Raw genomic sequence first — 14620 nt, 5'->3', positions numbered from 1 at the left:
CTTGGACGGAAAAGACTTTCTGAACAGAAGACCAATAGCACAGGCACTAAGAACAACAATTAATAAATAGGATCTCATGGAACTGAAAAGCTTCTGTTTGGCATAGGACACCATCATTGAGACAAAGTATCAGTCTACAGAATAGGAAAAGAAGTTTAACTACTACACAACCAATAAAGGGCTAATATCTAAAACATATAAAGAATTAAAAAAAACTGGACATCAAGAAAACAATTAACCCAGTTAAAAAATGGAGTATAGATCTAAACAGAGATCTCCCAAAGGAGGAAACACATCAACCTCCACTTCAGGATACCTCCATCATGTAGCTGTAGTGGGTAGCCATTCCAGCTCTGGTCTGGAAGTTCCAACCCCCATTGAGGCTTCGGTAACTGTCATGCCTACAAGGCGGGGCCAAGGGAGGGCCCTGAAGACCCGAGATTGTGATGCACAGTGCTCTCTGTTCATGGACCCTGGACGGTGGAGGTTGACCAAGCAGAGCTCCAGAGAACACCGCTGGATTGTGATACACCTTCCTCAGACCCTGTGACCTACCTATCCCTTCATTTGTAAATTGCGCAACTAATAAACTTTCCTTTTAACTATGTGGAGTGGCCTTAATAATTTCACCAATATGTAGCCTCCCTTCCTAATCATGAGCTCACCAAAGAAAAGGATCAGGGAGCTCCACATAAAGCTTAGTTCACATCCCACGTTTTCCTGAAATGAACCAAATCATCCAGCTTCCTTTACCCTAGTATTCTCAAAGGCAGATTCTAAATGGATTCAACTCAGGTTAAAGCTTTCCAGAACCTGTCTATGACTTTAGAGGCAAAAAAACTGCCTGAGGGAAACCAAGAGGCTCCATCTCCTGATTTCCCATCAAGTAACAACTGTTAGTGTAATGATTTTAATTCAAACAGCAGGAAAATGCTATATAGAAGCCACAGCATGAATGAGAGCACAGGTCATGACTCCATTAATAGGTTTCCTGCTAACTCCAGCTAGGAATAATCCTTATCTGACCCCTATTTATAGCTAGAAGACTCAAATAAACTTTACATACAGGAAATCTTCACCAGTCTGGCAACTCCAGTTCCCTCAGCCAGTATTTAATGGGTAAGTTACATGTAATATCTTTCTCAATCTTACATATTAATCTTTCTCATCAACATCTTACACACTCCTTGGAAGCTGTGTTAAGATACCCATTATGGTTCCTTGTGCTCTCTAAATACTAAACACATCTCAGTGTTGACAACTTGTATGACAAATTGTAGCAGGAATCTTAAAAGTTCTTATTAATAAAACAAAACCTGAGCCAGGTATTGGGTCGAACAATGGAAGGTCAGAGAGACAGAACAAGCCACAGCTACTTCACCTCGCCGGATCTTCAGATGGTTTGCTTCCTCAGACTGGATGCATCTGAGTCCTCATCCAGAATGAATCTCAGCTGAACTGCTGCTCCAAAGCCTGAAAGCTTAACCAGCCAAATGCTTCTAGTTTCTGGTCTTCACACCTTATATATCTTTCTACTTTCTACCATCACTCCCTGGGATTAAAGACTGGCTTTCTGGGATTAAAGGCATGAGTCACCATACTTGGCTGTATCCTTGAATGTATGGATTTCTGCCTCTGGAATGTAGGATTAAAGGCGTGTGATACCACTGCCAATTCTCATGTTTAATATTGTGGCTGTTCTGTCTCTGACCCCAGATAAGTTTATTAGGGTACACAATATTTTGGGAAACACAATACCACCTCAACAAATAATACTAAGCACATTTTTTTTCTGCCAATCCTCTTAGTAGTTATTCCTATCATTTCCTTGAAATCACAATCCCTGAAACAAAAATCCTTGATCTGGTTTACTATTTAACTAAACAATACTTTAGATTTCAGATCAAGTAAGTAAAACCTAGTCATGCTTATTTACAAGAACATAGAAATGAATTGAATCAGCCATACAGGCAGACATTCACAGAATACCACAATTGGACAGAATGTAAAATGAAGAGATCGTGGTGATCTAAACCCCACCATACACCTCTATATACTACATCAATAGCTCCAGAAATATTGTAGAATAAGGGTCAGAAAGACAGTGAGATCCGGAACACCAGGAATTATGCTGTGAAACATTCTTACCCAGAAATGGCTGCATAAACAAGACCAGAACAATGACTATGTTGGTATGAATGTGGAAAATTTTGAGAGTCCCATCACTAGACAAAGAATTACACTCTATTAGGGACAAGCTTCCTAAATGATCATCCAACACCAAGTGGTCAGCAATTCTGATGACTATTCCTTGTTGTCAATTATACTACATGTGGAGTTAACTAAAATCGAAGAGATAAATATAACAACCACCTTGAATCTACAGGAAAAAAACTAAATGGATATGGGCAAACATCGAGAGAGAGGAGAGAGAGAGAGAGAGAGAGAGAGAGAGAGAGAGAGAGAGAGAGAGAGAGAAAGAAAGAAAGAAAGAAAGAAAGAAAGAAAGAAAGAAAGAAAGAAAGAAAGAAAGAAAGAAAGAAAGAAAGGTGGTTCAGTCTGCAAGGCTGCATGTATCAGCTAGTCTTCAGTATACTTTGAAATCCTGCCCCAAAATAGAATCTAATACCAGTGATGGGATGAACTTGCCAGTGAGAGTGAGAACAAGAAGACAAGAGCAAAAATGAGAGAGTTTCCTTCTTACACGTCCTTTATATAGGCTGTCACCATCTAAGATTTAAAGTGGATTCTCAAACCTCAAAACTTCTGAGTTTAGGTGGGGCTTTCCACTTCAAATGATTCAATCAAGAAAATTCCCTCACAAGAAAAATCTGACTCTTGGGTTTTATTAATCAAATATATATATATATTCAGAGACCTGGTTTCTCTATGTATCTTTGAAGTACAACTTTGAATTCACTTTGTAGACCAGGCTAGCCTCTAACTCACAGAGATGTGCCTGCCTCTGCCTCCAGAATCTAGGATTGAAGGTATGTGCCACCACTGCCTGGCTTTCCCATGTATTTATTAAAAAAAGAAAAGAACAGACAGTTGTGTGGGTAGAGAAAGGGATGAATCTTGAAGAACTCACAGTTAAGGTGAATATGATAAAAATGTGTTGAACAAAATTCTAAAGAATTCTTGAGAAATTTTTTATGTTCATTTTTGATGAAATCACAGATTGATATAATTAACTGTGAAATTACAAAGGGAAAAGTGGAAATAGAAGCACACCATAAAATATTTAGAAACAGTGAAATATTGTAGCAAAATTACTCTTTATTTATTTATTTTTTTAGACAAGTTCTCACAGTATATTCTAGGCAGGCCTTGAACTAAAACTCCTCCTGCTTCAGCAGCTCATTCTCTAGGACTCCATGGATTAAAGGTGTGAGCTACCACACCCACCTAAGCAGGAAGATTTGCTGTGGAGATTTGCTTGTGGATAATGGACAAAGAGTTAATTCAATCTTCCATCCATTTAGAATACTGCTCACCTACAGCAAGCATTAGTAAAAGCAACAAGGGAGGAAGTGGGCGTGGTCTTTAGAGAGTATATAAGGACACTCCAGGGGCCAGCCAGCTTCATTCTTCTCTAGACTAGACAGAGTGAGTCTCCATACCTCCTGGCTCCTAGACTGCTAGATCTATCCCCTCCATACATTGAAGATCATTTCCCAGAGCTGAGCTAATATTATTGTGTCTCCACAACACTGCTGAGGCGAGAGACTATTTCTTGGGTGAGTGTACAATTTAAGGTGAAAAGTCATTGATGTTTCCTATTTTAATTTATTACCAAACTAAGGTTTCTTCTTAAAAATGCTTAAAATTTGGCTGTTTATCAAAAGGGATTCTACTCCCATTTGGTCATCTTTCTTTGTAAATATTCTGTGAGTTACAGCTATATGTAATTTTAGTTTATTCATATATAGTCTTTCTTTGCTCTGATGTTCTACTTTTCAATTTTTATCTTACTCTAAATTTAAAAAAATATTTTAGAGCATTTCTGTATGTACTTTAAAGATGCAAGATCAACACCTCTAAATTAATTGTATATGTATATATTTAAAAATAAATGCTCTGAAGAGATTGATCATTTATTTAGAGATATGATTTAGTGAAAAATAATATTTTAGTATTTTCTGTTATAAACTATAGGAAAGCATCACAGTGTGAAATAATGCTTGATAATAGTTTACCATCTTGGAAGAACTGGCTATTCCTGCAATTGATTGATCTGCTAGGTTGGAAGTATACATGTGAATAATTAGACAAAACTGATCACAATATCCTATTCAGGAAAGTAGATTCTGGTTAAAATTTGGTGCAACTCTTCAGTTCTGTGTTCAGTTTTCATTATTTCTGTGAACTCATAAATTATTTTGGAATGAAGTATCTAATATACAGAAACAAATACCAAATGAGGGCTATCAGGTAAGTTAAGGAAGGCAGCATTGGAGTCACCATCTCTTTTCTAAACTAATCTTGACAATGAGTATTAGTATTGTTTTCGAGGTAAATAGAATCACCAGCTAAAGCCATTGACTCCATTTGCTTCAGACCTCAGAAGCTGAAGTTATTTGGGGGAAGTTTATCTCAGTCAAACCAAGATTCTTTATTTGTGTAAGATGTTCAAAGAGAAGAAACAATGGCACCTGTTGATTAAATAGAAAATTCTCCTATAGTCATGAGAGCTTCATTTATGCCTCAAGGTTCATCCCTTTACTTCAAGCCAGGCACTGTACCCATGCTGACCAAAAAAATTTCCACAGTGTACTCTAGAATTCAACTTGATGGGATTTAGGAAAGACATGGAAACCTCTGGGGATATCTGTGAAGGATTATTTAGGGTAGATGCACTACACTTGGAAAGATCCACACTAAATTCACATGAGATCACTTGATTATTCCATGGGTTGAGGTCTCAGACTGAGGAAAAATGGAACAGGAGCTGAGCAGCAAGTGTTCCTTGCTTTCTACTTGCTGATTTTGGATGCAATGCGACCAGCTATCTCAAACTCCTGCCGACATTTCTTCCCCACCCTGATGGACAATATCCTTGAATTATGAGCCACCATAATTCTTATTCTCATTAGGTATTTGCAGCAGAAAGAAGACAAGTAACTCTTATTGCCTTCAAGTGTCAAGGGTCAGAACAGTGGCATGTGAACCACTATGATGCTAAAATAAGAAATCAAGCAAAGCATTTACTAGGGACCATGTGAAGTAGGGAGTGTTTTCTTGAATAAACAACAAAGAAGGATGTATTTAATATACCTCTGTCTGTAGTGAAAGGCCAACATGTGGACATGAAGGAGTTTGATCACTCCACAGTAGTGTATTTTTTTTTCATAAGCACTGGGGATCCTGTCTCAGTCCATGCACCAAGGTACTAATTTGGATGGAGTCTCCAAAGAAGATGCAGGTGGTAGGACTCAGAAGTCCATCAGATCAATGTGTACTTCTGTTAAGAAGGGTGAAATAGGAAAGATCACAAACTGAAATTCTATACTTATTTTGATTTTTGGTCACCAAAAAAATAAAGCATGTTTTGCAATACACAGATTGAATCACAACTTGAAGGAAATTTTGGGCAGTGTCGAGCTTCTCTGGGGTCCAATAATAGCAGTTCTGTTTTTCTTCTTTCAGAGAAATGGAGACAGACATTTCACAAGCCTTCCAGAAAGAACTTACCTGCTTCATCTGCCTGAGCTGCCTGATAGACCCAGTCACCATAAGCTGTGGCCACAGCTTCTGTCGAGCCTGCCTCCAACTTTCCTGGGAAGACATCCAACCACCTGTCCAATGCCCTTTGTGTTGGGAACCATCTCAGAAGTACTTGAGAACCAACATTGTTCTGAAGAAACTGGTGTCCATTACCAGACAAACCAGCCTCATGAAGGACCTGAGCTCTGAGGAGCATAAGTGTATGACCCACAAAGAGACAAATAGGATCTTCTGTACTGAGAATAGGATCTTCCTCTGTCAACTCTGTTCTAACTCCCATGAGCACAGAGGACACAGACACTGTCCCATTGAAGTAGCTGCTGAGGATGAAATGGTAAGTGATGCTGCTGAGAGAACTTGGAAGCTGGAGAGAGGTAGGCTTAGCAAACCACAGAAAGATGCTGGTCCTCATTGTGACAAAGCCACTGTTTTCAGAATGGTGGCACTTTATTCACATCTAATGAAGAAAAGGTTTGACTATAAGTGTAAGCATCCCTTGGGAGACCCATGAGTGAAAAGATCATTTGTATTTTATGGTACATTATGCCCAGGTCACTGGAAACTGCAATACTAAATTCATATCTTGTAAAAGTGTTTATGACTGGAGACTAAATTAGAAAATGTACATTGGACTCAGCTAGAGAGAAGCATCTGGGATTTCCAGTCTTATGCAAATTACCCAGTTATTTGCCATAATTATTTATCACTATACCTGAACAAAGGGATATGCTATATTTTCTATTTCTATATTCTGAAATCTAAAATTCATTGCTACCAAAAGTAAGAAAAGAAAGAATATTGTGATCCTTCTATTCCTACTAAAGTAATTGTATTTAGTGTCCAAGATCTGTCCATCAGTACTATTTATCAAAAGTTGATATTTATTGTTTTTTACAGGAAAGACTTGTAAAGCAAATGGCATCTTTGTGGGATAAGATCCAAGAAAATCAAGAGAATTTAGAGGCAGAGAACAGAATGACAACTCTGTGGATGGTGAGTATGAGATTCATGCTTAAAATCTGGTTGAAGCAGATAGTGTTCAAAATTTATCATTCAAGATTTACACATAAGGCATGGGATATGATGCTTGGAAAATATGTTGCTGGCCTCTAATTCTGTGTGTATAATATATCTCTGCTCATGGAAAGAATGGTCTGGCTGTGGCAGAAGAGTCTGGGGATAATGAGTGAATTGCTGACAGTTCAGGACACTGCATTAGATTATACTATGAATTCTAATTATTGCATGCAGAGTTTATCTTTGTGAACTTATGAATCATCAGTCAATACTTTTTCTTCAGGCACCTAGCATCTCTAATATAGGTGAAAATGCTTAGTGTCTGTTTGCCTGTGTAATTAATAAGGAAGAAATAAATGAAACCAAGGAATTTACACTTTCTGAAAAGTGGAGACAGTCAACCAGAGTCTATGTAGCAGAGTTCTAGAAGTCATTTGTGAAATGTAAGCATAGGAGGATTCAACAGAGGAGGTCAAAATCACTTTGCAAATATGATTGAGAATGTCCTTTTTGTACAGGACTACTTGACTCTGCGGGAACAAATGATCAGGACAGAGTATACAAAACTGCACCCACTCCTCTGTGAAGAGGAAGTGCAACACATCGAGTCTATGAGAAATGAAGGCCAATGTGTTTTGGAGAAACTCAGGACAAGTGAAGCCATCATGATCCAAAAGAGCAAAGAACTAAGAGAAATGTACCAGGAGCTGATGGCAATGTCCCAGGAGCCATATGTGGTCCTGCTGCAGGTGAGCATGGAGGAGTGCAGGAAGAGGCTTTATTGACTTAGGCCCACATTGGTGATTGTTATACTAAGATACCTTTCAATATTTCCTGTAATTATGTCATAGTCATTTTCTTTTCATGAATATCTAATTTCAGTGGTTGCTGTTTTCAATAATCTCTTTTTACCTCTTTGTGGATATTGTGCACAATTTTAAGGAAAACTATTACCTAATTTCTTCTGTTTCAAATCTGTGTTGTGGAGAGTTCTTAAGAGTTTGGGACTTTGATATAGGGCCCTATTCTTTGGTGCAGAGGGTGTAGTTGTAGTGTTGATGGACTCCAACTCACAGTAATCTTCTGACCTCTAATCCTGCAGTTATGGAATTATAGGTGTGAAGCACCATGCAAGAGTGAAATCATACTTTTGAAGTGTTCATAGTAAAAGTATCCCTCTGGTTTTTAGAAAAGCTCAGGGAAAGTTACCTTTGCAGACATTTGGGGGTTCAAAAGCAATGTATAGTCAATACCCATGTCCTTCTCAAATTTTACTCTCCAGTCTGATTTCATCAAAAATTCAAATTCTGCTAATCTACTTGGTTGACATCATCTTGAGACATAAAAATTTTCAGGATAGATTGGTGTAATGGTGAATGACATTTATATTAGCTTTATAAACAAACATTGTATGCCATTTCTTCAGAAATCTAAGGTTTTCTTTTTTGTTTGCAGGATTTGGATGACATGTTCAGAAGGTTAGTATAGACATCAGTGCATGCCAGTATACCATCAAATGTGTTGTAAAAATGACCAAGCTGCCTTAGCAAAGTGCAGATATACATCATATAAAAAATACTCAATTGTTTGTGTATTATGTTTATGTATTTGGGATTCTTCTCATGAATATGATTTCTGTAATCTTGTACCAGGAAGTACCTTTACTTAGTACATATTGGTGAAGGAGTGTATGTAATGAGGCCTGGTGCTAAAAATTTCTAGTTTAAAAACCTAATCATGGAGGACTACAGGCTCTATTTTCTCAGTGGTAAATACAGGGGCAGGAACCACTGAGAAAGGAGTTATCAGGTAGGGCTTCAGAAAGAGCATCAAGGAGTAAATTATCTTGTCTTCATGGGGGTCACAATGATAACAGAAAATGCTTATTCTGAAACATGTTCAGATAAGAGTTTGTTACCTTTAAAATTGATTTGTTATAGTTGAGTGTGTGTGTTTGTGTGTGTGTGTGTGTGTGTGTGTGTGTGTGTGTGTGTAAATAGGTGTGCATGTTCATGCACATGTGCCATTGGACATGTGTGCAGGTCAGAGGATAACTTTCAGGGGACAATCCTCTCCTGCTATCATCAGTTTCATGGATTGAACTCAAGATGTCAGGTTTGCGTAACAAGGGATTTATCCCCTGAGCCACTTGGCTGAACTTGGAATGAAGTTATTCCTAATCACTGTGTGATATCTTTAGCACCACACAGATCAATATTTTCTTTTCCTTGCAGGAGTGAGTCAATGCAGCTGAGCATGCCCCCTTCTATGAAAACAGAACTCACTGCCCTACCTATCACTGGACTGACTGAAAGTTACAAGCAGTTCCAAGGTGAGTGTCTCCAGTGATAAAATGATCAGAGGTACCTCTCAATAATGTGATAACCTTTGCAAACACAAATATTTTAACTTTCCAGAAACATGTCTTGGTAAGTCACATTGTAATCATATTTAATTACATGATCATCTTACAAATAAACAAACATAAATAAATACCAATATCATGTTTTATGTGATAGTGGCTGAAAAGAGAGCATCAGGAGTTTACGGAGACATGAAGAATGATAAATTAATTCAGGAGAATCTTATTCAAATTAAGTGTAGCCAGTGGTGGATATATTTGAATATTTTCCTTTAAATTCTTTAGCAATTAATTTCTCATACTGGATTTTACTCCATAGATTAAAAAGGACTCTCTCATCTGTAGCATCTAAAATGTTAAAAAAAAAAAAAGTCTTCAACATGCTACCATTCTGTTTCCTGTGGAAATACTTGACTTGGATGTATCTGAGCCATATTTAACCTCAAGTCTTTAGTCTTCTCTTTTTAAAATCCAAGAAGATTCTGGAAACTTCACTCACTTGAGAAATGTAAATGGTCATTTTAACTAAAATATTGACTCTTCTCACAGCTCACATTATCTTTGAAAGTGTAACCATACTTCATTCTAAGATGAACATATTTAATGTCATGAGAAGATTCAGCTTCAGACTTCACCATAAGGATACACCTGCAGATTCTGCTGGATTTTATTTTGCTTCCTGGGGATCACAGAGCTTCATCTCAGGAAAATATTATTGGGAGATTGATTTGAAGGACTCTTGTGACTGGGCTGTGGGAGTCTGTAAGGATTCCCAGTTAAGGAGTAGAAAGCAAATGATTGAATCTGAGGGTACATTTCTTCTTGTGTGTGTGAAAGAGGGTAATCATTACTGTCTCCTCACCACATGCCCAGTATTCCGGCACTACATAGAGAAGCCATTGGGCCAGGTTGGTGTGCTTCTTGATTGTGAGGATGGTTGTTTAAGCTTCCTAAATGTTACCAAGAGTTCCCTCATATACAGGTATCCTCCTGGCACCTTCAATTACCCTGTCAGGCCTTGCGTATCCAGTGGATACACATAATCACAGGAAGATGTAATCCAGTACTTTATTGTTTTAAAGTTTTTACTCTGTAATGTTACACCCTTCACTGCTATTAAATATTACAATACTATTAAATGTAAAAATTGGTTGACTGTTTTCTTTCATCTGTTGTTCACATACTCCACAATGAACACTTCCTTTCAAAGTATTTTTATTTTCTTATTTATTAGTTGTTTTTGCAAGCTTGTCAGAATTACTTACTAGGACTAAGTGCTAGAGCCCTCTTTAAGTATGCTAAGGACCATCAGAAGAACTCTAACACAATAAAATATTATATAGCTGTATATGTTTACATGCCACTATATAACATTTTACTTCCTTATAGGTGTCTAGTAGGAGCACAGATGTGCTGAATATTTTTATATTCATTTTGAAACAGGCTACAGTCATGTGAGGGAAGAGAACCCTGTTTGAGAAAATGCCTGTATAACATGGGTTGTGGGCAAGCCTGTAGAGCATTTTATTAGTTATCGAAGAAGGAGGGGGCAGAGTTTTCCCTGGGCTGGAGGTGGTGGGTTCTATAAGAAAGCAGGTTGAGCATCCATGGGGAACATGTCAGGAAGCAGGATCTCTGCACTGCCTGTGCTTTAGTTCCTACCTCCAGGTTCCTGTCCTGTGTGAGTTCTTGGTCCTGAATTTCCTTTGATGGTGAACAGTGATGTGGAAGTGTAAGCCACATAATCTCTTTCCTCCTCAAGTTGTTTTGGTCAAGGTGTTTCATCACAGCAATAGTGCTCCAAAATAAGACAGTTTATTACCAGAATAGTGGGTATGGTTGTAATAGACCTGACCATGTTGATTTGGGGAGGATTGTGGAAAGAAAGTTTTAAAACCTTTGGGCTAGAAACCCCCGAGTGTTAAGATTCCAGTGACCTGTTCTATAGGAACTTCGAGGGTAAGAATGTTGAGTTGCCCCTCTCCTGGTCTCTACACTAGTGCTCACCACCCTGGCAACTTTACTGGAGGCCATAATGGCCCTAGGGACCCCAGGAAGACACCACTTGTTAAACACCATTAAGCCTGTCTAACAACCTCAGACTGTACACCACCCCCAAGCACAACACTAGGGCTCACAGCCATGACAGCATTATGGGAGGCCAGACTAGTCCTAGGAACCCAGGTAAGAAGACTCCAGCCACCACCCACTGCTCACAAAATCCCTTTAAGCCTGTTCAACAATCCCAGTCTACACACACACACACACACACACACACACACACACACACACACACACCTGGCTCCATATCCTGGTCTACAACTTCAAAAGAAGACTTCCTTTGCTTTACCAGAGGCCAGGCCAGATTGGGGATCCCAGGCCTATAACTTCAGAAGCAGACCTTGGCTTACCAGAGCATGAGTATACTCTAGGAAGCCCAGTGACAGCAGCATACTGGAGGCCATGCTGGTTCTTGGGACTCCAGATGCAAGATCAAATCTAGGGATCCTAGACTGTACCCCCTCTCCTGGACTCCATATCCAGGTTTACAACTTCACAAGAAGATTTCGGTTTTACAGGAGGCCAGGCCAGACCTAGGGATCCCTAGCCTCAAAACCCCAGAGGAGCTACTATACTTGAGGACAAGCTAGTCACCAGAACTGTTGACTATTTAGGCCAGAAGACCACAGAGGAAAGAGAAACTAAGGAATAAAACACCCATCCAACAAAGACAAACACAGTAATCAATACCTAGACTTATAATCATCACAAATCCATATCATTAAATGCCAGTGTAATAACACAAGCAATAACAGAAAGAGCAATATGACATCACCACAACCCAGATATTATAAAATAGCAAGATATCAACAATCCAACACATCTAAAGCACAAGAAAATGACCTTAAAATGACTTTATGAAGGTGATAGAGGTTCTTAAAGAGGACATGAAAAAAAAATCCCTTTGAAAATTTAGGAAAACACAGAAAATTGGAAGAAAACAATAAATCCCTAAAAGGAATAAAAAATGAAGGAAACTGTTCAAGACCTGAAAATGGAAATAGAAACAATAAAGAATATTCAAATAGATGGAACCCAGGAAATGGAAAATCCGGGTAAGGGAACAGGAACTCCAGATATGAGCATCACCAACAGAGTACAAGAAATGGAAGAGAGAAACTCAGGCATTGAGGAAACAATAGGGGAAATATATTCATCAGTCAAAGAAAACGTTGTATATAAAAATTTCCCAACACAAATCATCCAGGAAATCTGGGACACTATGAAAAGTCCAAATGCAAGAATAATAGGAATAGAAGAAGGAGAAGAACCCAGCTAAAAAAAACCCAGAGAATACATTTAACAAAATCATAGAAAAAAATCCCAACTAAATAAGGACATGCTTATAAAGAAGGTGACTGACAGGACACCAAGTAGATATGATGAAAAAAAATTTCCTTGCCAAATAATAATCAAAACACTAAACATATAGAACAAATAAAGAATATTAAAAGCAACAAGGTAAAAAGACCAAGTAACATATAATGGTTGACCTGTTAGTATCAGACCCAACTTCTCAACTGAGGCCCTAAAATCCAGAAGGTCCTGAAATGATGTTTTACAGACTCTAAGAGAACATCCAAGAGCACTATATCCAACAAAATTGTCCATCAACATAAATGATAAAAAGAAGATCGTTTATGCAAGAGTCAAATGTAAACAATATCTATCAACAAATACAGCCCTACAGATGTACTAGAAGGAAAACCCTAACCTTAGGAAGTTAGCTACACACACACAAAAAAAAAACCCCACAGGCAATAGATAATCACACACAGGCAAAACCCAAAGAAGAAAACACACCAACACACACACTACCAACAAAAACAACAAAATAAGAGGAATTAACAATCATTGGTCAATAATATCCCTCAATATCAATGGATTTATTTCACCAATAAAAAGACACAGGCTAATGGTATGAATATGAAAAAAGGATCCATCATTCTGCTGCATACAAGGAATACACCTCAACACCAAAAATAGACATTACCTCAGAGTAACGGGTGGCAAAAAGGTTTTCTAACCAAAATTAATCAAAAGAGATAAGAGCATTTCATATTCATTGAAAGTAAAATCCACCAAGATGATGTCTCAATTCTGAACATCTATGCCCAAATACAAGGGCACCCACATTTGTAAAAGAAACATTACTAAAGCTTAAATCACACTTAGAACCACACACAATAATAGTGGGAGACTTTAACACCCCACTCTCACCGATGGAAAGGTCATCCAGAAAGACACTAAACAGAGAATAATGGATGTTGTGACTCAAATGGATGTAACAGATATCTGCAGAACATTTCACTCAAACACAAAAAATATACCTTCTTCTCAGTACTACATGGAACCAAAACTTAACATATACTAGGCCACAAAGAAAGTCTCAACGGTTTCAAAAAGAAACCATCAAATACCACCCTATATCTTATCAGACCACCATGGATTCAAGCCGAATTTCAACAACAACAGAAGCAACAGAAAAGTCTCTCAATTCATGGAAGCTGAACAATTCTCTCCTGAGTTACCACTGCATCAAGGAATAAAGAAAGACGTATTCCTAGAATACAATAAAAATGAATTCACGACATCCCCAAACTTATGAGATACAATGAAAGGAATGCTAAGAGGGAAGTTCAGAGCACTAAGTGCCATTATGAAGAATTTGGAAACATCTCATACTCCACAGGACACCTGAAAACTCTAGGGGAAAAAACAGATACACATCACAATGATTTTTAGGAAAAACCTCACTCCAAGTTCAGCCAAATGGCTCAGGGGATAAATCACTTGCTACACAAGCCTGACAACTTGAGTTCAATCCCTTGGTGAAAGGAGAGGACTGTCTCCTGAAAGATGTGCTCTGACCTGCACACGTGTGCAATGGCACATGGGCATGTACATGTACACACATTCACACACACACATAAATATAATAAATCAAATAGAAGAATCCCAAACATATTAAAAACAAACAATTGAGTCTTTTCTATACAAAGTATATCTACACTTTGCTAAGGCTGCTTGGTAAATTTTATATCATATTTCAGGTCATCCTGGCTTACACTGATGGCTAAACTCACCTTCTGAACATGTCCAAACTCTGCAAACAAAACAAGAAAAACTTCGATATCTTCAGAAATGGCATACAATGTTTGTTTTTAAAGTTCATAGAAATGTCAGTCACCATTACACCTACTTACACTGAACTGCAACCCTGCCAAAAAAGGGGTATCCTTCTTGTGGTGGTAGTGTAAGCCTTTAATCCCAGCACTGGGGAAACAGAGACTGGCAGATCTCTGTGAGTTCAAGGCCACCCTGGTCTATAGCCTGGTCCAGGACAGACAAGGCTACATAAAGAAACCCTGTCTCAAAACAAACAAACAAACAAACAAAAAGAAAAAACGGAAAGAAGGAAGAAATAAAGACAAGAATGACTTTTTTCAGGTG

The 14620-nt window shown here is 38.2% G+C and overlaps 1 protein-coding gene across 1 annotated transcript; it reads left to right on the top strand.

Moving 5' to 3' along the window:
- Positions 1–5653: 5653 nt before the first annotated feature.
- Positions 5654–10149, top strand: LOC114688394 (tripartite motif-containing protein 43-like). Its single transcript, XM_028862985.1, has 6 exons — positions 5654–6061; positions 6625–6720; positions 7263–7493; positions 8200–8222; positions 8979–9076; positions 9656–10149. The coding sequence occupies exons 1-6, from the start codon at positions 5654–5656 to the stop codon at positions 10147–10149; spliced, it is 1350 nt and encodes a 449-aa protein (XP_028718818.1).
- The last annotated feature ends 4471 nt before the right edge of the window (positions 10150–14620 follow it).

Source organism: Peromyscus leucopus, unplaced genomic scaffold (genome assembly GCF_004664715.2).
Source record: "Peromyscus leucopus breed LL Stock unplaced genomic scaffold, UCI_PerLeu_2.1 scaffold_1371, whole genome shotgun sequence".
Classification (NCBI taxonomy): domain Eukaryota; kingdom Metazoa; phylum Chordata; class Mammalia; order Rodentia; family Cricetidae; genus Peromyscus; species Peromyscus leucopus.
Note: the sequence above shows the minus strand (reverse complement) of the source record. Positions and strands in the feature narration are given on the sequence as shown.